Source organism: Pocillopora verrucosa, chromosome 7 (assembly GCF_036669915.1).
Source record: "Pocillopora verrucosa isolate sample1 chromosome 7, ASM3666991v2, whole genome shotgun sequence".
NCBI classification, from domain to species: domain Eukaryota; kingdom Metazoa; phylum Cnidaria; class Anthozoa; order Scleractinia; family Pocilloporidae; genus Pocillopora; species Pocillopora verrucosa.
The window spans coordinates 7,639,849-7,657,406 of NC_089318.1; the positions used below are offsets into that span (position 1 = coordinate 7,639,849).

The window sequence follows — 17,558 nt, forward strand, 5'->3', positions numbered from 1 at the left end:
GAATCTGCCAGTTGGAGATCAGTCATTTGAGAGTGATGGTGAATGTAAAGAAGAAACTAAAGACAAAACTCTATTAATTGATGAAGAAGAGAGTAGTGAAAACCTAGAAAATAATCAGATTCCAGAACCACAGCAGCTGAGTGAAACAGTGCAAAATGAGACAAGTGAACCACTGGCTAAGAAACCAAAATTATCTGAAGATTTTTTACCAACCAGCAAAACAGCAAAAGCTCTTTCAGAGATTCTTGGCACAACCAAAGTTGTTATGTTATATAAAAAACTTAAAAAAAGCAAGAAAAAATTCAAGCTCAAGATACCACAAAGAACACTTCTTAAATCACCTGGCACACATTCAAGTACAAGTTCTAAAGAAATACAAGGAAATAAATGAAGCAATTATTGAGTGGTCAGCCAACTTCAAGAAAGTCTTCAAAAAAAATCCCAGAGAAAACCACATGAAAAAAGATCCAGTTATAGCAAAAACATGGAGGAAAAACAAAGTTGCCACTGAGCTAGTGAAAATATGGAAGATCACCATTCACCTTCCTAAATAAATACTTCAAATTATTCAATGTTTTAACTTATACTACATGCTGATATTTTGTGATTTGCATAATATTTTTCCAAGCCCTGAAAATAATTAATATTAACAGTCCTCAACATTAAGTCAAAAGAAAAGCTATCTTCAGTGGGTTCCACATGTACTGTAAGCATGAAAAAGCACCAAAAAGATCACGTATTACATACCATTTTGAGGAACTTTAGTATAACAATTCAACTGATAGATATGAGTATCCTACATGTATGTAGATCTGGAACATAACTGAAGGCAATATAGCATGGTAGAAATCTAAAAAAGAACAGCAACAACATGATTAATCATGTTACAATGTTTAATTTTGTACAGCAATTTTAAGTCATCAATTTATTTATGCTTTTATAGGATTCATTAAACAAAATGAGCTCAAAATGTAACATGATGAATAATGTCGAGCAAACTGTATTGTTAGTTCCCATGGTTAATTTTCATATTAGGACTTTTGATAAAAGGGCAATGGTTCACCAGAATTCTTTTTTCAGAACAAAATCATAAATTCCTTTACGAAACATGATTTCAACTTAAGCTAACAAATGCTTTTCTTCTTACAAATGTCCCTTTCTCTCCACGTTTGTAAGTTGGAACTTAACACAGGTTACGTTGATCAAAAGAAAGATTCTCTAACAACATAAAAAAATTTCAATTTCACACGCTTCGTCCGAAACATTGAATTAAAAAAGCGTGGAACTAAATTAACACCTGGTGATGAAAGTAATACGTAGCTTTCCTGTCGGTCAACAAACGCATAAAGCCTAGAATGATCTAGTCTGATCGAACTCACACTGAATTCAATCGAAGGACGCGCAACAAGCAACTCCTTAAAACAACGTTAAAAAGGAAGCAGTGATAAAAAATTTCTTACCTACATATTCTTCTCAAGTGATTACAGACCTCTAACACAAACAAGCCTCAGAATATAAGAGAGCGACAGAGTTTCCAAAACTTCGATGTGCCACAATGTCCGCCATCTTTGCCGCCATTTTGAAATGTTTTTCCCAAGGCGCGATTGACTTCGCGGGGGGGGGGATTTAATCATCCTGAGCCATGCCTTAACGAGCCCGAGAAAAGAATAGATGGGTAATCGTGATAAATAAGTTTTTTACTTTTTTCTTGCACAGGATCAGCTTCAGCCATTGTCCAAAATGTTCAAAATGTCAAAAGACAAAAGTTTGTCGCAAGACACAGCACGCGTTTGAAATGAATAACTGCAAATGTGTGGTGTTTCTGTTTATATTCGGGTGAGATGTGAGAATTCGTGACACCAGAAAACGTGAGAATTCGTCAAGCCAGAATAGGAGATACCCTCGTATTCAAATCAGAATAGGATATACCCTTATCCCTATTCAGATTTTTGTCAAACTGGTAAGGGATACCCCCTATCCCAATTCAGATCTTTTTTCAAACCGGTATGGGGATACCCCCTATCCCCATTCAAATTGATTAGTCAAATCGATATGATGATATTTCCTTTCTCTCATCAGGTTTTCTGGTGACGTCAAAGTTTGACGCCTTCAATGAGAAAAAATTGCTTTAATCATGTCCAAAAGAAAGAAATAAGAAGACGTGTCCGATAAGGAATTATTGAATTTTATTAAAGAAGAAACGAAACAACGCCAACACAAAGAGGGTGTGTCTATCGTGACGCAACTAACCACAAAGCTGTAAATTGTAACAAGTTCATGACAGTTGGAGACTGCAGGAAGCAATTAGGTCTGAAACAACTGTGTTTTAATTGCACAGGAAGTCGACACCGCGCTTCTGAGTGCAAATGCCGTTCTGGCTGCCAGATCTGCAGCCGAAGACATCGTACATCGTTCTGGGACAAACCTACATCGTGAGACCAGCTGATGACCACAACGAGCGTAGAAAGGAAAGGAGTGGTGTAACCTATGGTTACAGTTGACGTGAATGGTGTTAAGTGTCGAGCATTGTTGGATACGGGAGCCGGAAAAAACTGAAATTGAAACCCACACGAACTTGAAATGAAATGCATAAAAACTTTAGAATAAAAACGCACGCAAACTTAAAATAGAACGTACGCAAACTTAAAAAAATTTGAACACAAACGTAAAGTCAAACGGACACAAACTTAAAATGAAACACCCGGACTTTTAAAAAATTAAATAAACGGACCCAAACCTAAAATAAAGCGAATACAAACTTAAAATTAAACGAACACAAACTTAAAATTGGAAACAACAACGCCAACACAAAGAGGGTGTGTCTATCGTGACGCAACTAACCACAAAGTTGATGCAAGTAGAAACTTAATTTCTAAGCTAAAAGAGAAAAAAAAATTCAAGCTTACGAAGAAAACCACAACAGAAAACAGAATGTTAGCCCTTGGACACGAAGAAATTCAGTTGAAAAAGAGAATGATCGATAAGCTTGAAAAGTAAGAAGAAAAATACATGGTTTTACCGCTAGTTTACGTTCTTTAAGCTCCACATTGCAGAATGGATTCAACATGCTGGGGATGATGATGCATCAGAATCATCAGCAGAACCAGCATCTGCAGTACAACCATCCCCAATATCAGCAACAGCAAAGCAACATGTCAGGTGTTTGGCATTTACAGGATCCTTCTCATTTTAATAAGTGTTGAACATTAACATTCACATCGTGTCTACTATAACTGTTGGATTGTGCACTGTTTTAGCACTCTGTTAACAAAGTTGAGTTGTGTTTATTTTATGCACTGCCAGTTTGCCTGCTCACTAGGCAGAAATACATGGATAGGCTTACCTTGTTATTGCACTATTTGCCTCAGAGATTTTCAGAGATTTTCAGAGATTTTTTACCGTCACAACGTCGCCTACGTGCGTGGTAAGCTCGGCATGTCCTAAACATTTGTAAGATGATATTATGTACCAAAGCTGTAATATTACCGAGCACCACAACCAATAAGCCAACCCGTTCCATCTTCGTATAAAATTGTAAACATATTATTTAACTTAGTTACCACGCATCCATGCAGCCGCGCCTACGCCGTACAAAAATTCGGACGTGAAAGGTGGTCACACCGCGGTGGTCAAATAATTGACTGCACCGGCTAAAAATTCGTCCTCAATTTTGGCGTTCAAATTTTTGAACGCTTGAACGTCCAAATTTTCGTACGTTTGGCGTGCTTCCATGTGAACGAAACGCCTAAACGCACAAATTTTCGGCCGGTCGAAAATTCGTCTAGCACCGTGTGAACGTAGCCTGAATTACAGTTTAATCTGTTTAAGAGGTGGTATAGAAAATTGTAAATTTGCACAGGGAAATAAATTATGGTACCTCAGAAAAAGTTTTCATAACCCTAATTACGAACATTTTTTTTAAAGATGTTTTGTTCAGTTTGCGGTGCTGCAAATATTGGAACAGCCTCTTTGTTTTGTGGTTCATGTGGTACTCGGTACTCCTCTGCAGCTGGACCCAGTACATCTTCTGTTAGCAGCTCTGACAGTTTGACATTTGAAGAGTTTGTGAGACAAAGAGCAAGTGCTAGAGACCAAACCTTTTTTAACTGTGCTGTGAAAAGGCAGAGAAAGAAAAGCAAATGGAATAAGATTGTGCATGTAGCCTGTGTGTAAAAAGAAAACATTCATAATGTATGTGCCTTGATGAATTAAGGATTTTTCAACAGGTGGAAAATAATGTATGCCTGCAAACAGTCAGTCAATTATATTTTTTTCTCTTTGATTCTCTTTGTGCTGTATTGTGTGGTATTGTACATGTTAAGAGGTAGAAAAAGTGGCCTGTGTTCATCTCTACATTTTTGTACGTTGACGTTTTAGACCTAAGGTTAGAAGATTCAAGTGAGGAAGAAGACTCTAGCAATGAAGTTTTTTCAACGCGGTTTTAGTAAGTCGATCCAATCCAGGAGGCGATTAACCACCTACTTCTTCCAACTTTGTTCGGTCAATCAGAGCCTCTCCCTAACGGGGTGCGTCTACTTGTCAACTTACAAGCAGCTCAAGGGGATCTGGGCATGCCAAATTTGAGAGCTAAGGCGCCACAACAGTTTGCTGCCTCGAAGTCAATAACTACTGCGCACGTGGATTCTATCACATCGCAGAGAACATTTATGGCGCCAGGCGAAAGCTCTACGGAGGAGCTTAAGAGACATCATCGGCAACTTAAGATGGCGCGTGACAAAGAGAAATTGGAAAGCATTGATTCAACTCTATCCCTAGATCTGCTGCGACTAGTTAATCAATTGAGAGACAAGGGCGCAAGCTCTTGGTTAAATGCGATGCCTTTCGCAGATCAGGGCTTAGCCCTTAATAAACAGGAGTTTAGAGACTCGCTACGCTTACGGTATAATTTGCCTCTAGTCAATCTACAAAGTCTATGTGTGTGGGGATAAATTTACTGTAGGCCATGCCCTCTCATGTAAAAAGGGGGGCTTTGTAGAGACATGATGGTGTCCGTGATTTATTAACGGCATTCATCAATAAAGTCTGCAACAATGTGGAAATTGAACCACGCCTTCAATCCCTCGACAACGAACGGCTACATTTGAGAGGTGCTGTCACAAGCTCTGAGGTAAGATTAGACATCAAGGCGGGAGGTTTCTGGTCAAGAGGAATTACGGCATTTTTCGATGTAAGAGTTACGCACGTTAACTCCAAGTGTTACCAGAACAAGACAACATTTGAAGTATTCAAGGAGCAAGAGGGCGAGAAGAAACGCAAGTACCAGCAGCGGGTACTAGATGTAGAGATTGGTTCATTCACACCTTTAGTGTCTGGAACCAATGGCGGAATGGGAAATGAGTTTCAGCGTTTCCAGAAGCATCTTGCAGATAAGATAGCTCAGAAGGACACCGAGCCGTATAACACCGATATCGCATGGCTCAGGACACAAATCTCGTTCGAATTTCTAAGATTGGTACACGCATGCGTGAGAGGTTCAAGAACGCCTTTTGACAATAAGATAGAACACTCCTTAGACTGCAAAATAAACGTCGCCACCGCGGGCATCTAGAGGTTTTTTTTTTTCTGTTTTTTTTTTGGGCAATTTTCAAGCTAAATGCTTTTGTATTATACATGATTTTGAATTTATATGAAATTTCATATATTAATTTTATCAGTTGTATTTTGTAAATAATCTTGAATTGTGAATAAAGTTATTAATTTTAGATAAATGATTTTGGAAATAATCAGGAATGTTTTGGTCTTTACCTTCGCGCTCTCTGACTGTTTGCAGGCGTACAGTATTTTCCACCTGTTGAAAAATCCTTAATTCATCAAGGCACATACATTATAAATTTTGTCTTCCTACACACAGGCTACATGCACAATCTTATTCCAGACACGTGCTAATGTGCTAATTTGTAGCAGTGTCTTCTCACGCCTATCGTTATTTGGAACTAAAAGACATTCAAATACGAACACTTTAAATTAAGAAACGTACCTCTACCACAGCTTTTACAAAAATTTGCATCTTCATCAACTTCCGAACCACACGCGATGCAAAACATCGTGAGCTCGAAAAATGGCGGTTTTCGAGCGAGCAGTGTGTTATTGTTACACGACCTATCATTTCAGATGCAAATAACAACTGCTGACCAACTCATTTTCTTTGTTATGCCGTGAGTTAATTTTGTTTTGCCGTGACTTTTTGTTTTGCCGTGACAGTTGTGGGCCACCGTAGAATTATCTATGGAAATTTGTGCGTGCGCGTTTGGGTTGGACCATCCCAAGATGTTGCATGATGTGTCATTCGTGCTGCAAACAGGGCGTGCGTGCGGGTGTAAATTACAGAAGTGTTATCAGAGTATAATGGGAAACAGCTGTTAAAATCAAGTTCTCAGGAAATAGCTTGGGATTTTAGTAAACCAAAAATTAGTTATGTCAATCTTCGTTATACAAGTAGTTTAGACGTGTATTTCCGTTGTAATAGCAGATAAATAGAAGGTAGAAAGTTCGGATAACTGCAAGAAATCGGAGAGATACAGTCTTATTGATTGTCGAAGCAGCGCTCCGCATAGATTTTCCTTAACGCATTGGAGAAATCTACAACACAGCTATTTGAAAAGTGAAGCTCAACCAATTCAGTAGTGAAAAGCAATGGCAACAACACGTGGTAAAGGTTCCTCACTACCTCATTCGAAAGATGGAAAAAGGGATAAGCGCCATCATTCCGGTAGAAAGTGGTACTTTGCAAAAGTAGAAAACGGAGAGGTACGCACGCTGCATCACCATAATAAATCACCTATTCTATCACAGGGCGGCACTGATCCTGGGTCTGTTGTTCAGATGAAGCCCGCAGGTGGAGAACTAAGGAAACTCAAGGTACATTTTGAGCTCTGAACATTTTAAGCTTCAGTTAGAAGGAAAGAGTATTTTTCTCGCAAGAAAGATCACTTGAGTTTGCACGAGTGAAAGATCATTTTTTGCCATACGGTTGAAAAATAAGTTTGAGGAAAAGAAAATTGTTCTCACCTCTTAGATTAGCCGTATTCAGGTATGGTTAGTTTGTATTCTGAAAGTATTTAGTTTGGCTTCCAAAAAAGTCCGCACTGAGTTTAGCTGGCCTGTCTATGACAATGGATTTCCCCGCTTTTGGCTTTTTTTTTTAATCTTACTCTGACCATGCACTCTTTATTTTTTACTACCTACATAACGTATTTAAAGAAAACAACTTTGCCTTAGTTTTGGTGGCTTACATGACATTTCCCATGCAAATCTGAAGCGTTTTGCAATGCAGGCACAATAGCAATTATTCTGCTAACACATTCCAAAAGTACCGCCGGAAAGTTCCGCTTTCCGACTCCTTCTGCTAACTCTTGGTTTTCACCCACGTGACCTATACCTTGACAACGGTTGCTACGCCGCCATATTGGTGTCGTATAATTCAAACATTTCGCGTGTTATTAAAACTTTAGAAATATTTTTCATCATGGTTCATTGTATTATGGTTGACTGTTTTCATAATAGTGAAAAGACGAAAGGTATAGGGTTTTATAGGATTCCAGTAGTAGTCACTAACTAAGGAGAAAAGGCAGAAGAGCTTAGCAGAGAACGAAAAGAAAGATGGATCGCCGCCATTAGCCGTGACAACATCACTTCGAAGGATGTCCTCAGTAATGAAAGAGTCTGTGGACGATATTTCGTGTCAGGGCAATCTGCAAAACCCTGGGATAAGTACAACGTTGACTGGGTTCCTACTTTGAATCTCGGGAAGACAAAATATCAACAGGAAAACCACGACATTAAAGAGGCAAGAGCTAAACGACCGAAGGAACGCCGCAAAAGATCGCTCGAACGTCAAGAACGCGAAGCAGCTGAGAAACGAAAGAAAATCGATGTCAGTGGCCTTCCCGTCCGTGATATGGATTTTTAGTGATCCTAAAGAAGGATCTTCCAAGGAAATTGATTCTTCTGAGGATATTTTTGATCACGATTGCGCATTTCAAGACCACACTTGCTCAACTCTCGTTGACAGTTCAACTCAAACCCAAGTTGATGTATTTGAAGCTATGACTCAAACCGAAGAGTTCGAATACCTTTTTCAAAGAATCATATAAGCCAATTGATCGAGATTTTTTTGATTCTAATGAAAAAGTTCGCTTTTATTCTGGACTGCCTTCAATGGATATCTTAATGACTGTCCTTGACTTTGTGTCACCCCACATCAAACGAAGGACCCAAACACTTAGCCTTTTCCAGGAAATGATTATCGTGCTGATGAAACCGAGACTGAATATGCCTTATCAAGACTTAGCCTATCGTTTTCAAGTATCTGTGACAACAATATCAAGAATATTTTCATCATGGTTACCAGTGATGGATCAGCATTTGTCCCCACTTATTTACTGGCCTGAAAGACACCAGCTATGGAAGACAATGCCTCTTTGTTTCCAACAAGCCTTTGGAACCAAAGTCACTGTTGTTATTGACTGTTTTGAGATTTTTATTGATAAGCCTACAAACTTGTTAGCTCGAGCTCAGACATTTTCATCCTACAAGCATCACAATACTATCAAAGTACCGATTGGTATTTCTCCCCAAGGAGCTATTTCCTTTGTGTCAGAGGCATGGGGAGGACGTACCTCTGATAAGTTCTTGACAGAAAACTGCGGCATTCTTAAAAAACTTTTGCCGGGTGACATGGTTATGGCAGACCGGGGTTTCACAATCACAGAAAGTGTTGCTCTCAAACAGGCAAGACTCGTGATACCAGCCTACACGAAAGGGAGGGAGCAGCTGGATCCTATTGATGTGGAAAAAACAAGAGCTCTAGCAAGTGTATGGATACATGTTGAAAGGGTGATTGGTTTGCTGCGTCGCAAGTATACCATTCTTCAAAGCACTCTTCCCACTGATTTCTTGAACAATGACAATGGACAGGATGAAGTACCAATTATTGACAGAATTATTAAAGTATGTTCAGCTCTTGTAAACCTGTGTCCACCCATTGTACCATTTGATTAGCTCCATACTTCATACAGTACTATTATAGTCATATATTGTAGCTAATGAAATGATATGATGGGGTGGAGAGTCTGTGCATAATTTAAGAAATATTATAACCCCATGAAAAGAGAGCAAGTGACTGGGAATGAGCACTGTGTAAGATCAATAATTTAAAAAATAAACTTCCATTACAAGAAGGATCAACAACAATGACAACAACATTTTCTTTGTGCTGTGATATTACAGATATTTACAGAAATTATATGAATTAAAATATAAATTATGTTTGCAGGGGGCAGTAAGGACTATTTATTGAGCACAGCTGCATAAAATAGCTTGAGTTCATTATTCTTCTTGGATTTTTTTTTTAATGACTGCTACTCTTGAGACTAGCATGAAACAACAAAACAAAATTGTTTAGTGTAAAATGTACTCAAAAATGTGGAAAAACTTTGATTTCACCAGCTCTCAAACATTCAAGTAAATGTGGTCTCATTCTTGGGATGTCAAACATAATTGTTTGCAAAACATAATTTCAAAAAGGTGCAGCAATTTTATGCTTCCCGGTGTACCATCTTCCTAAGATTTCAGGTAGGATACAAGATCTCCACACTTTGGTGAGTTTTGGAAGAACTGATCCCCAGTGTGAGATGTCCTTGTAAATTCTCTCCAAGAAAAACCTTGTTTGATTCTTATTGTCAAAAGAGCACACAACAAAGTCACAATACTGAGAGTCTGTGATAAACAACTGTTGCTGTACTTGAAAAAAGTACTGGTGATTTCTCTTGAGCTGTACCATTCCATTGACCTTTTCAAGACATGAATTCTTTTCCACATAACTTTCAAGGTCACAGTTTTCAATGTTGTAAGTTCATTTGACTTCTCCACAACCATTCCCACCGCATGAACATGATACCAAAAAATCTGGAGTAGCATTTATCCAGGGGTGCTGTTTATCCACTATCATACCACATTGTTCAACTTTCAGATCTCTGTGAGTCTCTAGCATAGTCTTGGTATAAGCATTCACTGCAGCACTCTCATTCTTACGGCCATGACTGATTGCTTTAGTAGTAACTTTGAACAGATCAGGATATGAGATGGACTTGATTAAGGATTGTGATGGCATAGCAGGGTTAGTATGAGCTACTGCCCAACTCAGATATGCACCAATGTGCCCAGCTCTATAACTGAAAAATGCATTTCCTTTAGCCTGTTCCCTGGTGTCTTGCTCAATTAATTCTACCTGTGATTCTGAAATGGTCAGATCAATATTTTCACACTTTTCTAGGAGTTCTGGATATGACAAGTCAAAATTACATGGGTCAAAAAGGTCAGAAATGGTTGGGATACTTCTACTTTTCATGATAAACTGTTCAGAGTAGGGTTCAATCAAGCTTAAGGCAACAGGTTTGAACTTGCTCTCATTTAGTTTGGCAAGCAACGTCATGCTGTGACGTCACGTGAAAACCAAGAATAGATCTATTGTCTTTGGATGAAGCGGCGATGCCGCATTTTTAATCGAATGTACTTTTCACATCAACGTATTTCCTAAAAGACGTGGTAAAATGGTTTTATGATATTTCACACTCCATTCATTGTTTCTCAGGTGAAATACAGCTCGGAAAAAAGTCTTCTTCTGGACGTCTCGTTCTTAAATCCTATTGACGACCTCAATAAACAATTGTACCGAGATATTGCGGACATTTCAAAATTTGGAGAACAAGTAGAAACGTTGCTGAATGTGGAATTCTTCACTTCATGTTATGGCAAACGAACCGTGAATAGTGAGGTGAATAGTTCCTCAACCAGTGGACGTGAGGAAAATCAAGCCAAAAGCACAACTGAAAGAATTGTCTGCTCCTAGTAATGACACCTCGTTGATTACAGCATTTGCCTCTTCTAACGAATACAAAGGTGCCAGTGTTCAAGCAGTAACCGGTGCTTCTGCAATTTTAGGTGACAAAGGAGATGAGACTGTACTGGAGTCGTCACAGCAATGCTACGCCATATTGCTGCGTGAGTAATTATTGTTGTAAACGTTTTTTTTTTGGCGGTAAATTGTTGATTCCCTTTCAAGATTTCAAGCTGTCCCTCGTTATTAAAATTTCGATAAGTTTTTATAGTGCAGAAGCCAGCATTGGTTTCCTAAAAAAGAAATAATGCATCGTTAAATTAATTAATTTTCTATACAGGGCCTCAAAAAGTTCCCTTATCAAGTTTGAAAGCCCCAAGAAAAGAGTTCATACTTCGGGATCTCGATGAAGTGTTTGTGAAATCCCTCGTGGCATAATTCAGAGAAAATGAGGTCCCTTTGGTCTGAAGCCACTGCTGGCGATAACAAAAGGGGTTTCGACGCCAAAAGAATTTAAAGAAGACAACCTTGACTCGTACGAGTTAGAGGTGATTGGTGGCAATTACCGAAGAGCGGCCATGCTAGCTATACAGAAGGAAGATCCGGATAATGTCAAATATAAGTACACAGAGGTGATTTTGTTCACAGGTTAGTTAAGCCTGAGCTTTATCTCCGTACAGGAGGATATTGTTTTGAAATTCGAAGCAAAATTTCATTTGTTTACACGAAAGTATGAATTAGAGATGACGAAGCACAACCGGATGGACCGGTTTCATCATTGAATGACTTCGCAAGAAAAGGTATTTTTGTCCTTTTAAGGAATTTGTCTCATTTTGTATGTTTCCTAGTCAGATTCTTGTGCAGTCCAAATATACAACCAGAGAGGTCTTTTTTTTTTCCTAATATTTCTTATATTGTTTAACATTGTTGTTCCATTTAATAGCAAACAAATGTTTTTTTTAGATCTTCACGCGAAATATAACGCGAATCGCTTAATGTGTAATACAACTAGCATTAGTGATATATAGCCCATGGTGTAATTAATCATTTCTGTTATATTTTGCAAGGTTAAGCTGTGCCATTCGATTATGAAAGATGAATTCAGGGGACAGAAGACGAGTGAATGGAGAAACTACTGCAGTTCAGTCATCAATTCAAAGGTAAACTTAATTAACTCGTATTGATAAGAGAAAAGTGATCAGCATCTAATACTGAAGGGACTACCGCTGGCCAACCGCTGGCCATATACCGACGGCTCGGCAGGACTGGTGACGAGTGGAGAGTCGGCCATGTTGTTTTAAAAACACTTGAACTCGTTTCGCATGGACGGATTAATCTTATTGTACTTATTATCGTAAGTTCGTTATTCTTTATTGCGTTTAGATTTATTGTTCTTCTTATTCAGCGTATTTATACTGTTTCACCCTGTAGAACTGTTTCATCGTTGTAATTAAAGCATAATCAATCGAGGAGTTCACTTCATGAAACAGTTGATCTCTTCGTCATGGTAGTCATCCAATGCTCTGTGCCCAACTGCACATTCACAACGAGACGCTGGGAGGTTTTCAAATCAGGTTCAGGCAATGACGACGCCTCGGCACCCTCCCAGCTATTCCAGTGTGCAAGAACTGAACTTGGGGACAGCCTTCTCAAAGCCAATCCTAATGCCGCTTCTGAGACCCTGACCCAACTACTGGCCGCCATGTGCTCCTTAGCGGTAATCCCAGTCGCCACTTGTGTGCTACGTACAGAGCTTCTCCAACTAAGGCAAGAACATGACGAGCCTTTCCGCGCCTTTACAGCTAAAGTACGGGGGAAGGCGGAAACCTGTTCCTATACCACTTCGTGTACCTGTGGCGCTTCAGTCGACTACACTGACCACGTCATCCGTGACGTCATCCTGAATGGCCTCTACGACACCGACATCAGGAGGGAAGTGCTACGCATAGCGGGCATACTCGAGACACCGATAAACGAGTATGTAGAAAGTAGAAAGCAAAGAGATGGCCCATAATGTCCTCCCCTCCCCCTCACTATCAGCCGTCTCCTCCTTTGTGAAGCAAGCACAAAGCGGATCGGGTAAAGGAAGCGACATGCCCTGGCTGTCACATCGCCTTTAAGGTCTTCACGGAAGGGCCCCGAGGTTGGAACAAGAAACCCCACCAAATGTGCATCAAATGCCACAGGGCCAGTCGCCGTAAGAAATGTCACCAACGCCAGCCTCTGCAGCGCCCACCCCAGACCCCAGGGATCCACGCCACAGAAACCGAACCAATATCACAAATAGCAGCATTCCAGACCAAGGGTGACCAATTGCCCCGAACCCCCCGCAGACGTCGCCACAACCGGAAGACGACCACACATGTCACCATCACCACACCATCAGCAGCGCGACCACATCTTCTCTAAGGGGGAGTGGAAAAGGACTCACTTACGAGATCACCCTAGGCTCCCAATCACCATATCCCTCTCACGGCCAGGCAGGACCGGTAGTGGCACCTACAACACCCCCTCAGACATCTATGCCGAAGTATCTGCAATAGCTGACACTGGCGCCCAATCAGACTTGTGGTCATTGTCCGACTTCATAGCCTGTGGTTTCTCTCGTGATGACCTCCATCCCATAAGCCTCAGCCTCTCAGCAGCCAACCGCTCGCCCATATCGATAGAGGGAGCGTTCTTTGCCAAACTTGCTACACAGTCCAGCAGCGGCGAGATTACGGCATGCCACTCCATGGTTTATGTGAGCAGCTCCGTCAAGGACATGTACCTGTCTTACGACTCGCTACTCAACCTTGGACTTCTACTGTGCACTTTCCCATGCCTCGGCAACCCCACTGGTCCCCCACCTGATAGAGAGACCTCAGCCACGCAGCCACACGCGTCCCGCGTATCACCCAACATCAACGCTATACGGGCCCTCAATGACGGCTGTCCAGGGGCCCAAGGCTGTCCAGTAACCAACGCCGCCCACAACGCTACGTGCTCATGTCCACGGCGCGGAGCAGCACCGCCACGTCCTTCCGAGTTGCCATTCCCCTGTAAGCCTGAGAACAACACGAAAATGAAAGCTTGGCTTCTCGACAGATATGCCTCGTCCACCTTCAACACTTACCCTCATCGAGCGCTACCATGTATGGAGGGCCCACCCATAGAGATACATGTTGACCCAGCGGCCACACCTAAGGCCTGCCACACACCGGCCAACATACCCCTCCACTGGCAGCAATGGGTGTACGATGACCTCCTACGCGACGAAGCTCTTGGTGTCATCGAGCGTGTGCCATACGGTGAACCGGTTACGTGGTGTCATAGGATGGTCATCACTTGAAAGCACGACGGCTCCCCCCGCCGCACAGTCGATATATCTCGCCACTTAACAAATTCTGCCAACGTGAGACCTTTGCCATGGAGTCACCCTTCCAACTTGCCCATCGCATTCCCAAGGACACTTGGAAGACCGTGACCGATGCCTGGAACGGCTATCACAGTGTTCCCCTGCGTGATTCTGACCGCCACCTGACCATCTTTATCACGCCATTCGGCCGCTGGCGCTACACGAGGGCACCTCAAGGCTTTCTGTCATCAGGGGACAGATATAATCGCCACTTCGATGCCGTCCTAGCCGAGTTTGAGCGCAAGGAACGTTGTGTCGACGACACAGTCCATTACGACACGTCAACCAGGTTTCCAACTACGCCCAGCTGCGCGACTCAATGGCCTCTTTCAAGCCGTTTCTCAGCCCCCGCTGCAAATTCTTGTGGTCCCCCGAGCTTGAGTCAACATTTCAAGCGTCCAAGGAAGCCATCATCAAAGCTATCCGCCAGGGGGTGGAAATCTTCGACATACAGAGGCACACCTGCCTCCGCCCTGACTGGTCCAAGCGTGGTATCGGTTACTTTCTCCTTCAGCAACACTGTAGTTGCCCCTCCGGTGTTCCAGACTGCTGCCCCGGGGGATGGAGAATCACACTGGCCGGTTCCCGCTTCTTGAACTCTGCAGAACAGCGCTACGCAGCTATTGAAGGAGAAGCCCTCGCCGTGGCCTGGGGCTTAGAGCAGACGCGCTACTTTACACAAGGTTGCGACAATCTCATGATAGTCACCGATCACAAACCCCTTATCAAGATCTTGGGCGACCGCACTCTGGATGAGATCACCAATTCACGCCTGTTTCGTCTCAAACAGCGCACTCTCCCGTGGCGCTTCGAGATCAGACATCTACCTGGCACGAGTAACCACGCTGCAGACGCTACCTCAAGACACCCTTCCCAATCCTCTACAGAGAACATTGTCTCTCTTGGATCACCCAGCTTCCCCGACATCGCAGAGTTAGCGTTGATGAACACCATCTGCAACGACACCCAGGAGCTCGGTGCCATCTCCTGGTCTCTCCTTGCGACAGAGACAGCTACAGATGTCTATTGGGCCCTCTCCTACGATCAGTCGAGCAAGGAAAACCGATTGCCAGTGACAACCCTACCCTGACAAGCCTTCGGCCCATCTCCAAGTCTCTATACGCAGAAGAGGGCGTACTCCTCTACCAGGACCGTGTCGTCGTCCCCCCATGCCTACGCCGCCGAGTCTTACAGAATCTCCATGCGGCCCATCAAGGGACCTCCTCAATGGAACAGCGAGCCTGCACCATCGTCTACTGGCTGGGGATATCAAAGGACATCCGCAAAACTAGGGAGGGATGCGCAGACTGCAATCGAAACGCACCCTCACAGGCTGCCACCCCCCCTCTCCCATCTACACCACCATTATCCCCATTTGAAGCTGTCTTCGCAGACTTCTTTGACTACAGAGGCTGCCATTACCTGGTCGTAGGTGACCGCCTTTCCGGCTGGGTGGAAGTCCTAAGTTCAACAGCTGGGACCAACCTTGCCGGCTCAGCCGGCCTAGTTTGCCATCTCCGTTCCTTCTTCGCTACGTTCGGCGTCCCGGAGGAGATCTCAAGCGACGGTGGCCCAGAGTTCACCGCTAAGGGCACACAAGATTTCCTCCGCCTCTGGGGTGTACGACATGGCGTGTCCTCCGCCAGCTTCCCTCAATTGAATGGCCGGGCAGAAGTTGGCGTGAAAACAGCCAAACACCTCCTGCTGTCTAATACTGGCCCGACGGGCAGCCTCGACCATGACCGCTTCTTACGTGCCATGTTACAACTACGCAACACCCGGGACCCAGATTGCAACCTCTCACCCGCGCAAATCATATTTGGCCGCCCCCTTAGGGACTTGTTCTCGTTCGTCAACCGCCTTTAGAAGTTTTCGAACCCACACATCAGACCCCTTTGGCGTCAAGCATGGGCAGCTAAGGAGGAAGCTCTTCGCACATGCATCACCCACACAACCGAGTCGCTGAATGCCCACTCCCGTCCCCTGACCCTTAGTGAGAGAGTCTTCCTGCAGAATCAACAAGGCCCAAACCCCACCAAATGGGACCGCTCAGGGGTAGTAGTGGAATCAGCTGGCCACGACAAATATCGTGTCAAGGTGGACGGCTCTGGGCGAATCACACTACGCAACCGCCGTTTCCTGCGAGCCTACACGCCAGCCACGCCCTCCATACGTTCACAGCAGCCAACAGCTTCACAACTACCTACCAGCAGTGCTGACCAGTGCCCAAACCCCCCACCCTCTGTGCCAACACTACAGACTCCCCAGTCCACGCAGCCCACGGCGGCAACGCCCAACAACCCAAACGTGGTCCAAGCCCCAGCACCACTGTCACCCCTCACCCCAGCGAGACCGACACAGGTCGACAATCCAAACCTCGACGCACAGTCCCGGGACCTCCAGCTACCAACAAGTCCCGATGAAGACTCCTCCATGCCCCCTACGCCACCCCCACTGCCGCCCGAACCGGTTCCACGCCCTCATCGCATCTCACAGCCACCCAAACGGTACGAACCTGAAACAGGAAATTGGGTCACTTGAGTCCTCCTCCCTACGCTTTAAATTGAATGCCCTAGGTCCTCGGACTGGGGGGGATGAAGGGACTACCGCTGGCCAACCGCTGGCCATATACCGACAGCTCGGCAGGACTGGTGACGAGTGGAGAGTCGGCCATGTTGTTTTAAAAACACTTGAACTCATTTCGCATGGACGGATTAATCTTATTGTACTTATTATCGTAAGTTCGTAATTCTTTATTGCGTTTAGCTTTATTGTTCTTGTTATTCAGCGTATTTATACTGTGTTTCACCCTGTAGAACTGTTTCATCGTTGTAATTAAAGCATAATCAATCGAGGAGTTCGCTTCAAATACTGCCTTCTCTCTTGAATTCATATTAAGCGGATTAGAGCCAGCTTTCTCCGAATTAGAGCGAGTCTTTCAGAAGTTCGAAAAATTCGAAATAAAAATGCAAATCCTGAAAGAGAAGTTTAAGAATAAGAAAGAAATCCGAAAGGAAGAAATTGAACTAAAGAAGGAAGAAATTGAACTAAAGAAGAAAGAGCAAGAAAATAAAGCCGCACAGCATCAGATGCTTAAAGATCTGCAGAGACAGAACCAGCAACAATACCAGGATGTATTGAGAATCATGGCTGAACAGCAACACAGGCAGGAACAACAGCCGCAAAACTTTCACATGCTTTTTCTTGCAACAGCAACAGCAACATAGTAAAATACTCATGGGTTTGCTGAAAAAAGTCTTGCCCAAGACCTCACGAGAGAAAGGTGAAAAAGCAGTTAAGAAG

General features: G+C 43.2%; 2 protein-coding genes and 2 pseudogenes across 2 annotated transcripts in view; 3 read left to right on the forward strand and 1 right to left on the reverse strand.

Annotated features, from left to right (window-relative positions):
* Window positions 1-17,558, reverse strand: part of LOC131774377 (uncharacterized) — a 262,621-nt gene that overhangs the window by 23,486 nt on the left and 221,577 nt on the right. The window lies entirely within an intron of this gene.
* LOC136282159 (uncharacterized) lies at window positions 4,572-5,569 on the forward strand (annotated as a pseudogene).
* On the forward strand, window positions 8,164-9,229 carry LOC131774375 (uncharacterized). The gene has a single exon (XM_059090386.2). It carries the CDS (start codon window positions 8,179-8,181, stop codon window positions 9,019-9,021), a length of 843 nt encoding a protein of 280 aa, XP_058946369.2. The 5' UTR covers window positions 8,164-8,178; the 3' UTR covers window positions 9,022-9,229.
* Window positions 12,363-14,851, forward strand: LOC136282160 (uncharacterized; annotated as a pseudogene).